General features: G+C 42.6%; 1 protein-coding gene across 2 annotated transcripts; it reads left to right on the top strand.

Moving 5' to 3' along the window:
* The first annotated feature begins 18 nt into the window (after positions 1–18).
* tbccd1 (TBCC domain containing 1) lies at positions 19–10647 on the top strand. Of its 2 annotated transcripts, XR_004898074.1 has the most exons (10): positions 19–587; positions 1653–1717; positions 1798–2064; positions 2375–2533; positions 3300–3416; positions 4206–4455; positions 6001–6187; positions 7608–8138; positions 10153–10528; positions 10578–10647. XR_004898074.1 is itself a non-coding variant. In XM_031296946.2 (9 exons), the coding sequence occupies exons 2-9, from the start codon at positions 1655–1657 to the stop codon at positions 10364–10366; spliced, it is 1788 nt and encodes a 595-aa protein (XP_031152806.1). In that variant the 5' UTR covers positions 19–587; positions 1653–1654; the 3' UTR covers positions 10367–10647. The 2 variants fall into 2 exon arrangements, 1 of the variants encoding a protein (XP_031152806.1); XM_031296946.2 differs by having other exon boundaries at positions 10153–10647.
* Positions 10648–11305: the final 658 nt, after the last annotated feature.

An 11305-nucleotide genomic window follows, 5' to 3' on the forward strand; every position in this document is an offset into this window, starting at 1 on the left:
AGTGTTAAATATATAAAGGTAAATATAAATTAAAAAAAAATAGAACGTTTTCCTAAAGGGGCGTTCACACCTTCGCGTTTTGAAGGCGGCAGAGAGGAAGCGGTTTGGACCACGGCGGTAGGGGTATGGATTGAGTATGGTATGGAGCAGTTGCCGCCCACTAGAATGAGCACAGATTCCGCTCTGCCGCCCGCCCAGAGTTCACCCTGCTGAACTGCTGACGGTAACCGCCGGGCGGCAGGAAAAGCTTTTAAAAACGCTTAGATTTTTGGGGGAAACGCTCTTGCAAGTAGGAGGTTGTCAGAGCGGTTGCCGCGCGGCAGTGAAACGATCCTGGGCAGGCAAAAAAAAGAAAAGAAAAAGAAGCGCGCTCCCAAGAGATGCGCGCAACCGATGTCAGCTCAGGTCTCAGAGGAGAGGAGGGCGCCAAATAGGAAGAACGGCAGATGCGTAATAAAATACATCCATTCGGGTATGCCTCTAATCACAACAAACCGCATCACAACTCATTCTCATCTTTACTTTCACCTATGAGTGACCCGTCGAGACGGAGCATCGCGTTGCCTGGACAAAGACAAAGGCTAAAAGTAAGTAAAAGACACAGTTGTCTCCCAGTCTCAATTGCTAACGTTAACGTTACACTGCTAGCTAACAGTTGCTAAGTTGAGTTAGCTAGCTGAGCTCTAGCTAACTAGTTTGGTGAAGTTAACAGTTCGCTCATTCTTCCATCTAACAAGCTGTCCTCCGCCACAACAGGAAGTGAGTTTTGTGCATATTTACTTGCTGTCGGACTTAGTTTTAGCTCAGCTTGGTTAGCTGCCAAAACTGATTAAATGATTCCAGGCAGGTGTTGATGATATGAGCAGCAGGTTCTCCGTTGTCATGGGAGCATCAAAGCGTATGGGGGACATTACAGGAGAAATTTGCCATCATGATAAATAAAAGACATAAGATATATGTTAAACACTTGTTTGTAACACTAACTTTCACTGTAACGTTACCTGTACATTTAACATTTTCACTGTTTAAATACACAGCCTTTTTAACACAAATATCATCACGGTCAAATATAAATCTAAGCACGCTGTATATACTGTAATAACCACCTTGTGTGTATAAAGCAACCTGTTAATTAATCATCCCATATTCTAGCACTTTGCACTATTGTCTGTCTGTCTACAAATGTCGTTTTATATAATATACTTTTTTATATATATATATTTTATATCTGTACATAGTTAAATCAAATGCGTTTATGTTTTACCTTACATAAGCTTTGTTGTTTTGGCTAAATGTCTGTTTCTGTGTAAGTACATTGAGAGCAATGTAAAACCGGAGTCAAATTCCTTTTAATGTGTTCACAAACTTGGCCAATAATACTGATTCTGATTCATGGTTGTGCACTTGTATGGTCAGCCTGTTTACAGGTGGTTATTGAGACAGGCTGCTCCCAAACTCTCCCCTCTAAATCTCTAAATTTAGTTTTTTATATAACGCAATACTTGTAATGTGATTCAAAGTTTGATTTTTAGTAGAAGTGTCTAGGTGTTTACTGTACTTGCTTACATTGCTCTCTTACATAGTGAAATTCTTGCATATCAGTGTATCATGTGTCTGACTTCCACATCTTTTTTTGTATCCTTTCCCTTTAGACATGGAGGCAGACAGTGTGAGCATATGGCCACGTATGGAACCCTTCTTACTGGGTGCCCTGCAGGTGAATATAATGTATTTAATTTAATGATATCGCCCAGCGGATTAAATGTTTTAAAATAACTGGAATTAATGCCATCGTAGGTGGCTCCCTCCTCCAAACTCAGCCTGCACTATCTTCGTAAGATGGCGATCTACGTGCGAACACGGGATGGATGCTTCCCCATTTTGGGCTGGCCCATGTGGAAGCATATTGCCTGTGGAAAGCTACAGCTTCCAGAAGACCTCGCATGGCTCTACTTTGAGACCTTTGACCTTCTTATAGGCCACACACCAGAGGAGAGGCTGGAGTGGGCAGAGTGTCTTTCCCAGTGCTCTTCTAAAAGCGAGCTGGATCAACAAAGGAACAAGGTAAAAAAAAAAAAAAAAAAGTGTGTGGAGTACAATTGTGCAAATGGCTCAGTTTACCTACGAATGTAATACTATCTCATCGTCTCAGGGAACTTTTTTGTATCACATCTGCCTCTTTCATGAGGGTGTGCTGTTCATTGTATTGTTGTGTTGTGCCCCAGGCAGAGGTTATTGTTATTTTATTTTTTTATTAGATAGTGTAGATATGCAGGACAGGGGGGGAAGAAGAAAGGGGATGCCGAGCAGCAAAGGCCCCACCCTGCTCTCCAATTTGAGTCTTATGTTTCTTTTTTCTCCCCTTTCCCTCCAGTTGTCTGTGGACACAGTGCAGTTCCTCCTCTTCCTCTACATCCAGCAGCTGAACCGCATGTCTCTGCGCACCTCTCTCATCGGTGAAGAGTGGCCCAGTCAGCGCACTCGCTCCCCCTCTCCGTCAGACCGAGAGGCCAAGACCAGCTCCCAGAACAAGGTCCTTGTTACTGTGAAAGACAAAAGGAGGACTGATTACATCATAACGTGTTTTGCAGTATTCTGTAATCCAATATAGAGCTCAGCAGTGACCGCCCACTTTTCGTTTAACGGCTCCGGTTCCGGAAGTGTTTTTCCCCTTCAATTGTTCCATTGACGTTTCAAAAATTGCTTATATAAAAAGTTTAACGTCTGGAACCAAGCCAACCAGCTACGAGAGGAAACAAGACCATAAAACATTTGATTTGCACAAAAAATCATTTTGAAAGCGGCAAAAAAAGGCAAAGGTACAAGACCTTGTACAGAAGCTACCATATAACTTCAATAGTATAGGCTCACTGTAGCCGTTCGCGGGTACGGTAAACACTTCCATGGTAACGGCAAGTTGGACCAATCAAAGACGACGCTGTTACGCTTAGGATTGTCGGTAGTGTAGTATTTCTCCATAAGATCGTGAATAAAACATGTTTTTCTTAAAACAAGGTTGATTTCATACGGACTTCTAGCTTTTACAGGAGCAGAAACTTCGTTACACAACCTCGTAGCTCGTGGTCAGTCTACCTGGGATGGTTTAGACATAATGGCTGATAATCAAAATCCTTATGGAGAAAATCAAATGGATTTTTACTTCCGGAACCACACTGTTGAGCTCTGTTGCTCTATCTACATGTTTAAGTTTAAAGCTCGAATGTTATTGTCATCTCCCAGTTCTTTGTGATGTCTCACTCGCAGTCCTTTTTAATTTTGTTTCTGGTTGGTTTCCCCAGAACTGGGACGATCAGGCCCACCTGTCATTCGTGCAAAGCCATCTAGCTGAGATTCTGGAGCTGCTGGTGGAGCCGGGCCAACTGTCACAGTCTGGACAGGCCCTCAGAGATTGCCAGGTCTGTGCACAGTCCGAAAAACATCCTGTGTTATGGCTGTTTTATGCTTCTGCGTCGAATCGACGGCGTACCCCGGCAGATCCCTCCGAGCCCTCTGCCGTAGCTCGACGTGCACCTCCAAAAATGTCTAACTTTGCTTCGAGGCGACGCAGACCGCAAGGACTGTGATTGGTCAACTCATCCTGTGTGTTGGTAGTCTGTGTTCCAAGCAGCCTCCTGTGGGCAGTAGCAACATGCTAGTTCACTGACATAAGCTTTGCAAATAAACTCAGACATATTTTGGTTACAATGACGGGGTTATCCGTTTGTAAAGTGTCTATATGTCAGTAACGTTTTGAAATTAGCACTTCGCCAGCGAGCAGTACTTTGGGCAGTTGTGCTAAAGTTTGCTTGCTAACATCACACAAACTGGCTGGCAGACACCTCGCAAATAACCTCAGACTTATCACCCCCTAGTGTTACGGCGGTGAAATGCACCGCGATGCAAAGCAACCCCGACGCAGGCGTGGAGTTGACGCAGAAGCATAAAACAGCCTTTACTTTACAGCAACCAGCTCAAAGCCGCTATAATCAAATGACAATGTGACAGGTGTCTGTAGTGATAAATACAACAGAGAATCATCACCTGAAGCTGTCCTCAGCTTTACGGATGCTTTTACTTTGAAATCTTTGCTTACAGAATAGTTACTATACCTTTTGCAGATACAATCACCAGTGTTTTTATTTTTATTTTGTCTTGACTCTTATGATGCATTGTAGCTGAGTTTACAGTTGTGTTTTCATTTCCAGATATCTCTGGAGGCTGTGCGGAGCTTGGGCCTGCTCTTGGAGGGCTCAGCCTGCCACGGCCGAGCCGTTCAGCCCATCCACAGGCTGCTGACCAAAGGTCTACTTCAGACGCAGTCCGGCTACTCCACACTCAGCCGCTCCTTCGCCCTGCACAAGCTGCTCTCGTGTCTCCAGCACAGCCTCACACTCAACCCCTTCGGGATGACTGCCTGCCTGCGATCAGGCAAGAAGCTAGCCTGGGCTCAACAAGGTATCCTAAAATCTTCAATCTTCACTTTAAAAAAAATCATTTTCTCAAAAATCTGTACGGTCATTTTGAGTGGAAAGAATTAAAAGTCAGGTACTCAGAGCACCCGTGGGGTCTTAAAAGTATTTAAAAAGCCATACATTTATATATTCTAAAAGTAGGGCATTAATAAAGTATTGAATTATGTTTACAAAGTATGACATTTAATTTACAAAGGTCTTACATTTTGTCTTGTCCTTTCGTAGGATTAAATAAAAACCGCAACGTCATGAATCATTTGTGTGTGTGTGTAACGTTTCAGTTTAGTCCGTTTGGTGTGCCTTGGAGGTAGGACTGGGCGATATGGAGAAAATCAAATATCACGATATTTTTGACCAAATACCTCGATATCGATACCGCAACGATATTGTAGTGTTGACTATTGGTGCTTTCACAAAATATTTACTCAGAGATTTTTGATAAATAATCATCAGTAATGTGGATATAATGACTAAGTGGGTAAAGGCAAATAATAGAACAGTTACAACAGTCTGGTGAGTTCAGAAAATGACATCACTTTACTGTAATGCAGCCTTTAAAACCAGGAAAAGACACCACATATGTCATATTACGATATCCAAAATCTAAGACGATATCTAGTCTCGTATCACGATATCGATATAATATCGATATATTGCCCAGCTCTACTTGGAGGTACTGTTTATGTCAGGGTTTTGCTTTATGCTCTTGGCCATGGCTCTGGTGCGAATCAATCAGTTCAATCAGGTGCAAACTCGCCTCTGTAACATTACTTGATAAATAATAATTTTTTTCGGGCTTCAAATCCATACTGTTGGCCTTAAACTCCATCTTGTTTTTAACCATGTGTTGTCCTCGGGTCAAATTTGACCCGTTTTCAAAGTTTTTTATATCAGAAATATGGGTTTCTTAACAACCAAATTGCCCCAAAATAACAAGGATGTACGTTGTATGGAACCCAGACAACATATACATCCATGCATCCATGTTCTTCACAGGTAAGATTAATGATTACTTCCACTGAATTTTGGTTGTTTTATTTAATTTCATGGCATTTGAAAAAAAAAATAAAAAAAGCCAAACCGGTGACATAAACCAGTCTGTAATTCACTCAACATCCTCTGATCTTAACTATTCTATTAGTCAAAATAATTCATAATATCAGCTTTTTTTCAAACTCAAAAATTAGGTATAATGTAATTTTATTAGGTTTATTGACCATGAATTTAAAAAAAAGCGTTGAAAAGAGGGACAAAAATGCTTTAAAAAGTGCCAAAAGCATAAAAAAGTTGAAAAAAGTAAAAAAAAAGACAACTCATTTTTCAATTTTGACCCGGAATGACAAGTTCATGGACGACAGTGACGACAACACAAGGGTTAAGTCTTAAATTTACCTCGGAGAATCCTGGGGGTACCCTGGTACAGTGTGCAGTAATGAATGGGTGTTAGAATGCTTCTTAACAGTCATCACTCTTTCTCTACCTGTCTGTCCACATTTCTTTGACTTTGTTCTCCGTTGGTGCATTCTAGTGGAGGGGACCATGAAGAGAGCCAAAATAGCCCGAAACACCCACATGGCTCCACCGGGCAGTAAGATGGTGCTGATGTCGCAGGTCTTCAAACAGACCCTGGCTAAAACCTCCGACAAGCTGACCGGTGCCAACATCAAAATCCACAGATGCTCCGACTCCTTCATATACCTCCTCTCCCCTCTCAGGTAAGGTTGGCTTCCATGTACATTGCATGTGTTCCAAATTGTTGGGGATGTAAGACCGAGGACAGCCAATTACTTCATGTCCTATGGTCCTGTGATGAAGTCCAGGGATTTTGGACCGGGATACATGATAACCTGTGTCGGATTGCAGGGACCCAGGTTCCATTCAGCCCAAGATTATTTGTTCTACGAGGTAGATGGATAAGCACATAAGAAGCTGGGTCCAGACTAGTGTAATGATAGCCAGACAGATTCTTTTAAGAGGATGGAGGAATGAAGGGGTGACGTCAATTCAAGAGTGGGCTTGTGATGGGTATAATGCCCAATGACCTCTGTTGGAAATGCCAGACAGAGACATGAACATTTTTACATGCACTCTGGGAATGTAAATTGGGAGGAGGAGGCCTCGGGGAAGACCCAGGACTAGGTGGAGGGATTATATCTCCAACCTGGCCTGGGAACGCCTCGGGATCCCCCAGTCGGAGCTGGTTAATGTGGCTCGGGAAAGGGAAGTTTGGGGTCCTCTGCTGGAGCTGCTACCCCCGCGACCTGACCCCGGATAAGCGGACGAAGATGGATGGATGGACTCTGGGAATGTAAATTGGTAAACCCCTTTTGGGAAGAAGTTGTAGAACGCATAGGGAAAGGGCTAGGTTTTATTATACCTAAAACACAGAGGTTGTGCCTATTAGGGGACCAAGCAGAATTGTTAGAAGTCCCCCCCCCCCCAGAGATTTAAACAATGGCTGGAACTTATGTCAGAAATAGTATCATATGAACACATGCTGACCAGAAATAATAATGAAAATAAAGGATTTAAGAGGTCATGGGATCACTTTTTTTGCCTATGGTATTGCTGGTATATTGTAATGATAGAGATGTACCACTGTGGTTGCTGGATTCATTCTCTTTAATTTTTTTTTTTTTATTATTATTTTTTTACTATTATTACTTATTTGGATTCTGAGTATATGTATGGGACTTTATACTGTACATATTATTGTACCACAACAATGCTGTCAGTTCTGTTCTGATTGACACTCAAATAAAAGTAAAAACTTTACAAAAAAAAGGGCTTGTGAGATGGCTAGGGTGGCGGCGTTTGAAAAGATTTCGTATAAAACGGTGTAAAGAGACGTGTATGATGGGCTTACGGTGTTGTCATTTATACATACGTTCATTTGGTTTATAGTTTGTCTATTTTGTTGTATGGTGTTATGTATTGTATTGTCATCTTAGTTTTTGTCTGTGTGGGTGGTGATGACGGTGGATGGGGGGGGGGGGGGGGGGTGTCGATATGTTCATGTTGCAAATTGTGTGTTTTGTGCGTCGAGTTAAAAAGAAGAAGAAGAAATTGGCTGCGTTATGAACGTCATGTGACACAGTTCACCAGTCATGGGTTTTGTTGCGTGTGCTCCTTCAGATCCGTCAGCATGGACAAATGCCGGGACTGCACGGTGGTTCTGGGTCCCGTCGAGACCAGCGTCCACATCCACAGCTGCCAGAACCTGCGGGTTGTGTGCGTGGCCGGCAGGATCGCCGTCGGAGTCTCCTCCCATTGCACTATCCACGCCTTGACGCCCACCTACCCCTTGCTCCTACCCGGAAACACAGACATTACCCTGGCGCCTTACCACACCTTCTACCCCTCCCTGGAGGATCACATGGCCAGCGTGGGGCTGGCTGTGGTCCCCAATGTCTGGGATCGACCCTTGCTCCTGGGGGCCGAGGGCCTCGCCAACCCCTCGCCCAACACGTCCTCCAACCCGGACCCTGCCTGCTACCGGCTGCTGCCCCCGGCTGAGTTTCACACACTGGTTGTGCCTTTCCAGATGGAGGGCGACACGTGCGAGGTGCCGGGAGGATTGCCTCCTCCGTATCAGGCAGCGATGGACGAAAAGCAGAAGAGGATACAGAACTGGCAGAAGACTGTGATGGAGGCCCGGCTGAACAAGTGAGTGGCAAATCAGGAGCTCTTTAGAGCTGCAAAGATTAACTGATTAATCAATTAGTTGTCAACTATGGGATTGAATGAGGACCAGCAATATGCGGGGTGGGCGGGTAAATGGGGGCGGGGGAAGGGAGGTGGGTTGGTTGGGGTGGGTCGGTATAATCAATAAGTATTGAGGGAAGCATAGTATGTAAAAGTAGTGATGAAAGTCTGATTTTGATGAAATTCTGAATTTTTTTTTTTTTTTCATTGTTGTTTCACCCTTATTTGATGTACTTGAAATTAATAATAATAATAAAAAAAAAAAAAGATTAGTTGTCAACTATAAAAATCAATCCGCAACTACTTTGATAATCGGTTTGAGTCATTTTTTATTAAAAAAAATAAATAAAAAAAATAGGAAAAATTCTTTGATTCCAGCTTGTTAAATGTGAATATTTTCTAGTTTTTTCTCTCCTCTGTGACAGGAAACTGAATATCTTTTGAGTTCTGGACAAAAACAAGACATTTGAGGATGTCATTCTGATCCACATTTTTCACCATTTTCTGACATTTTATAGACCAAACAACTAATCGATTAATAGAGAAAATAATCGTCAAATGATCAAATGAATGATGTTAATTGCAGCCTTAGACCTCTTCGCACCATAATTAATAGGTGGAATAATTTGATAGGCAATCTAATATCACTTAAACACGCATGTGCAATATTCCATTTATCCAGCGTACTATTTTAATCAGTGGAAAGTTACAACCGAACGGCCGTTCCAAAAAATCAATACGAATGTGAGTAAGCCACTCAGCTGGTGAGATGTTAGGGAGTTCAGTGATGGGATGGTGTCGGAAAAACTTGCTCGAGGGACTCTACACTCTACCTAACCCTGACAGCACAGGGGAACTCGTCACACAATAAGGGAAAAATCTGTTTATCGATTTCTATATTACAGTATTATTAACACTAATCTCTCCCACATCCCGGCTCTTTCCTGCTCTGTAGGCAGGGTTTCCGCGGGGTCTCAAAAAGTCTAAAATTTCGAAGTTAGGCCTTAACAAAAAAGTATTAAATTCGCTGAAGTATTGTGTGTCTTAAATCATTTTAAACGGCTTTTCCGTCCATGAAACACTTCCTCTAATGCTCATTGAAATACATTTTAGAATGTTTTTTTATTTTATTTTTTAAATTATTATTCTGTAGTATTGTAGTACTTTTTATCCTGCTAGTCTAAATATAATTAGCTATATCACGACTACAAATGAATGAGCAGAGGTGCTCTGGGTCCTCCACACGGTGACTAGACACCAGTCCTATAATGTGAAAGAGGAAATCAGGGAATGTTTACGGACTCTGACATCTGACGTTTTGATGTTGTAATACAGATCTTAAATTTCATTCATTATGGTCTGAAAGGCGAACTACCGTTTTTTTTCAACCTGGACACTATTTTTCTGTGTTTTTGCCAAAACGGCTTTTCATAGTTTTATTCTGTTTGTCAACTTGAATGAAGTGTATTTTACGATGCTAAAATTACTCTTTACTTACATGGAGTCTGGTGGGTTTAGCGAACGCAATTTCGCATATGTTTTTATGTTTAAAAAAAAACAAAAAATAAACCTCTTTACTCTTTAACAGAAAGGTCGACCTTCTTAGAAATCCTTTCCATAATGTTGTCAGACACTTAGAATATCAATCTGAGCCTGTCATTGGCAAAGCGATCACTTTTGTGAGTGTAAATACAAGCTGCACGTTACATTGCAGCTTGTTTCGCCGCTGCCGAGTCCGACTGCAGCGATCTCGCTAAATACTGGATCAGTGTCAAAGATTGTTGTTCCCATCAGTCACTTAGACACAGAAACACAGGAAAATAGGGTCCAGGTTGGGGGAAAAAAACGGTAGTAACCCTTTTTAAAAAGGTCTCAAAAGGTCATTCATTTGACTTGGTGAAAGCTGCAGGAACCCTGGTAGGTTATTCCTCGTTTGTTTTCCTGCTGTAACTGATTTCTCTTTTCTGGTCTCCAGGGAGCAGAAGCGGCAGTTCCAGGAGTTGGTGGAGGTCAAGTTCCATGAATGGCTTCTGGCAACAGGGCACAGGCAGGAACTCGACAGCCTTATCCCACCCGCGATGGCCTCTTTAAAGGACTCCAACGGGCCGGCAACGGACACGCCCCGAGTTAATGATACCAGACATATTAGGACTGGACAGGCGGTGGGACGGTCACCTATGGCTTGTTGAATTGTCGGGTTAGTCTTGTTCGGAGCTTAATGTAGCTTGAGTGTCTTACTGACACTGACAGTTGGAGCTCCTGTAAGTTCAAAAACAGATGAGTGTGTTTAGTGCCAGTATTATTGTACAGTGTGCTTGTGGTTATTTACACCTCACTCTGGTAAGTCTGGAGCCGTTTGATTCAGCTCTTTCTTTGCAACGCTGAAAGCTGGTATGGGCTGCTTTACAAGTCCTTCTTAACAAAAAGGCAGCTATGTCCAAGCCAAGTAGGGAGTGGATTGGCATGTTGTGAAACAACATTGCAGGCACCACTTACTTTGAGGAGAGCTTTAGACACAGGTACACAGGGTGTAGCATTTGTGAAGTCGCCACGGGCTTCTAAAGGGACATTTTGAAAAAAGGCTTAGATTCGAGTTTACAGCTGAAAATCTAAATCTGGTCGAGATCAAGTTTGGTGCAGCTGAGGAGGGACAAGGCACTGATTGACTTTCTGCTGAGAAACCTGTCTGTTATGCCCTAAAAAACGTGTTCTCTTGAAGCACCAATAGCTCTTTGCTTCACCTTTTGTGTCGGATGCTTTGGAGTCGGCATTTAGTGACCATTAGAGGAGCTTAAACTTAAAGCACTGGCGATCGGTATCGTCAGCACTCTGCTTTAGGGGAAGCTGTGGCTCACGTTCCCAGAGAGCCATGACTGCTGTACACACTCTTCTATACAGCCAGAAGAGATTGTCACCATTTCATCCCAAACTGTGCCCAGCCTACATATGTTAAAGGACAATTCCGGCGCAAAATGAACCTAGGGGTTAATAGGAGTGGGGGGTAAATCGATACAGCATAGTATCGCGATATTTTCCGTGGCAATACTGTATCAATTAAAAAAAATTGAAGTGAGATGAACAAACAGAGAAATATATCTTTTTAGATCAAACTGATGTTGACAAAGTTT

Source organism: Sander lucioperca, chromosome 8 (assembly GCF_008315115.2).
Source record: "Sander lucioperca isolate FBNREF2018 chromosome 8, SLUC_FBN_1.2, whole genome shotgun sequence".
In the NCBI taxonomy this organism is placed as follows: domain Eukaryota; kingdom Metazoa; phylum Chordata; class Actinopteri; order Perciformes; family Percidae; genus Sander; species Sander lucioperca.

What these genes read in the sequence shown, in the direction of transcription:
- tbccd1 (XM_031296946.2), top strand. Translation starts at nt 1,655, where the DNA reads ATGGAGGCAGACAGTGTGAGCATATGGCCACGTATGGAACCCTTCTTA. An exon ending in TCTTACTGGGTGCCCTGCAG is followed by an intron (nt 1,718 to 1,797) that starts GTGAATATAATG and finishes ATGCCATCGTAG; the next exon opens with GTGGCTCCCTCCTCCAAACT. An exon ending in TGGATCAACAAAGGAACAAG is followed by an intron (nt 2,065 to 2,374) that starts GTAAAAAAAAAA and finishes CTTTCCCTCCAG; the next exon opens with TTGTCTGTGGACACAGTGCA.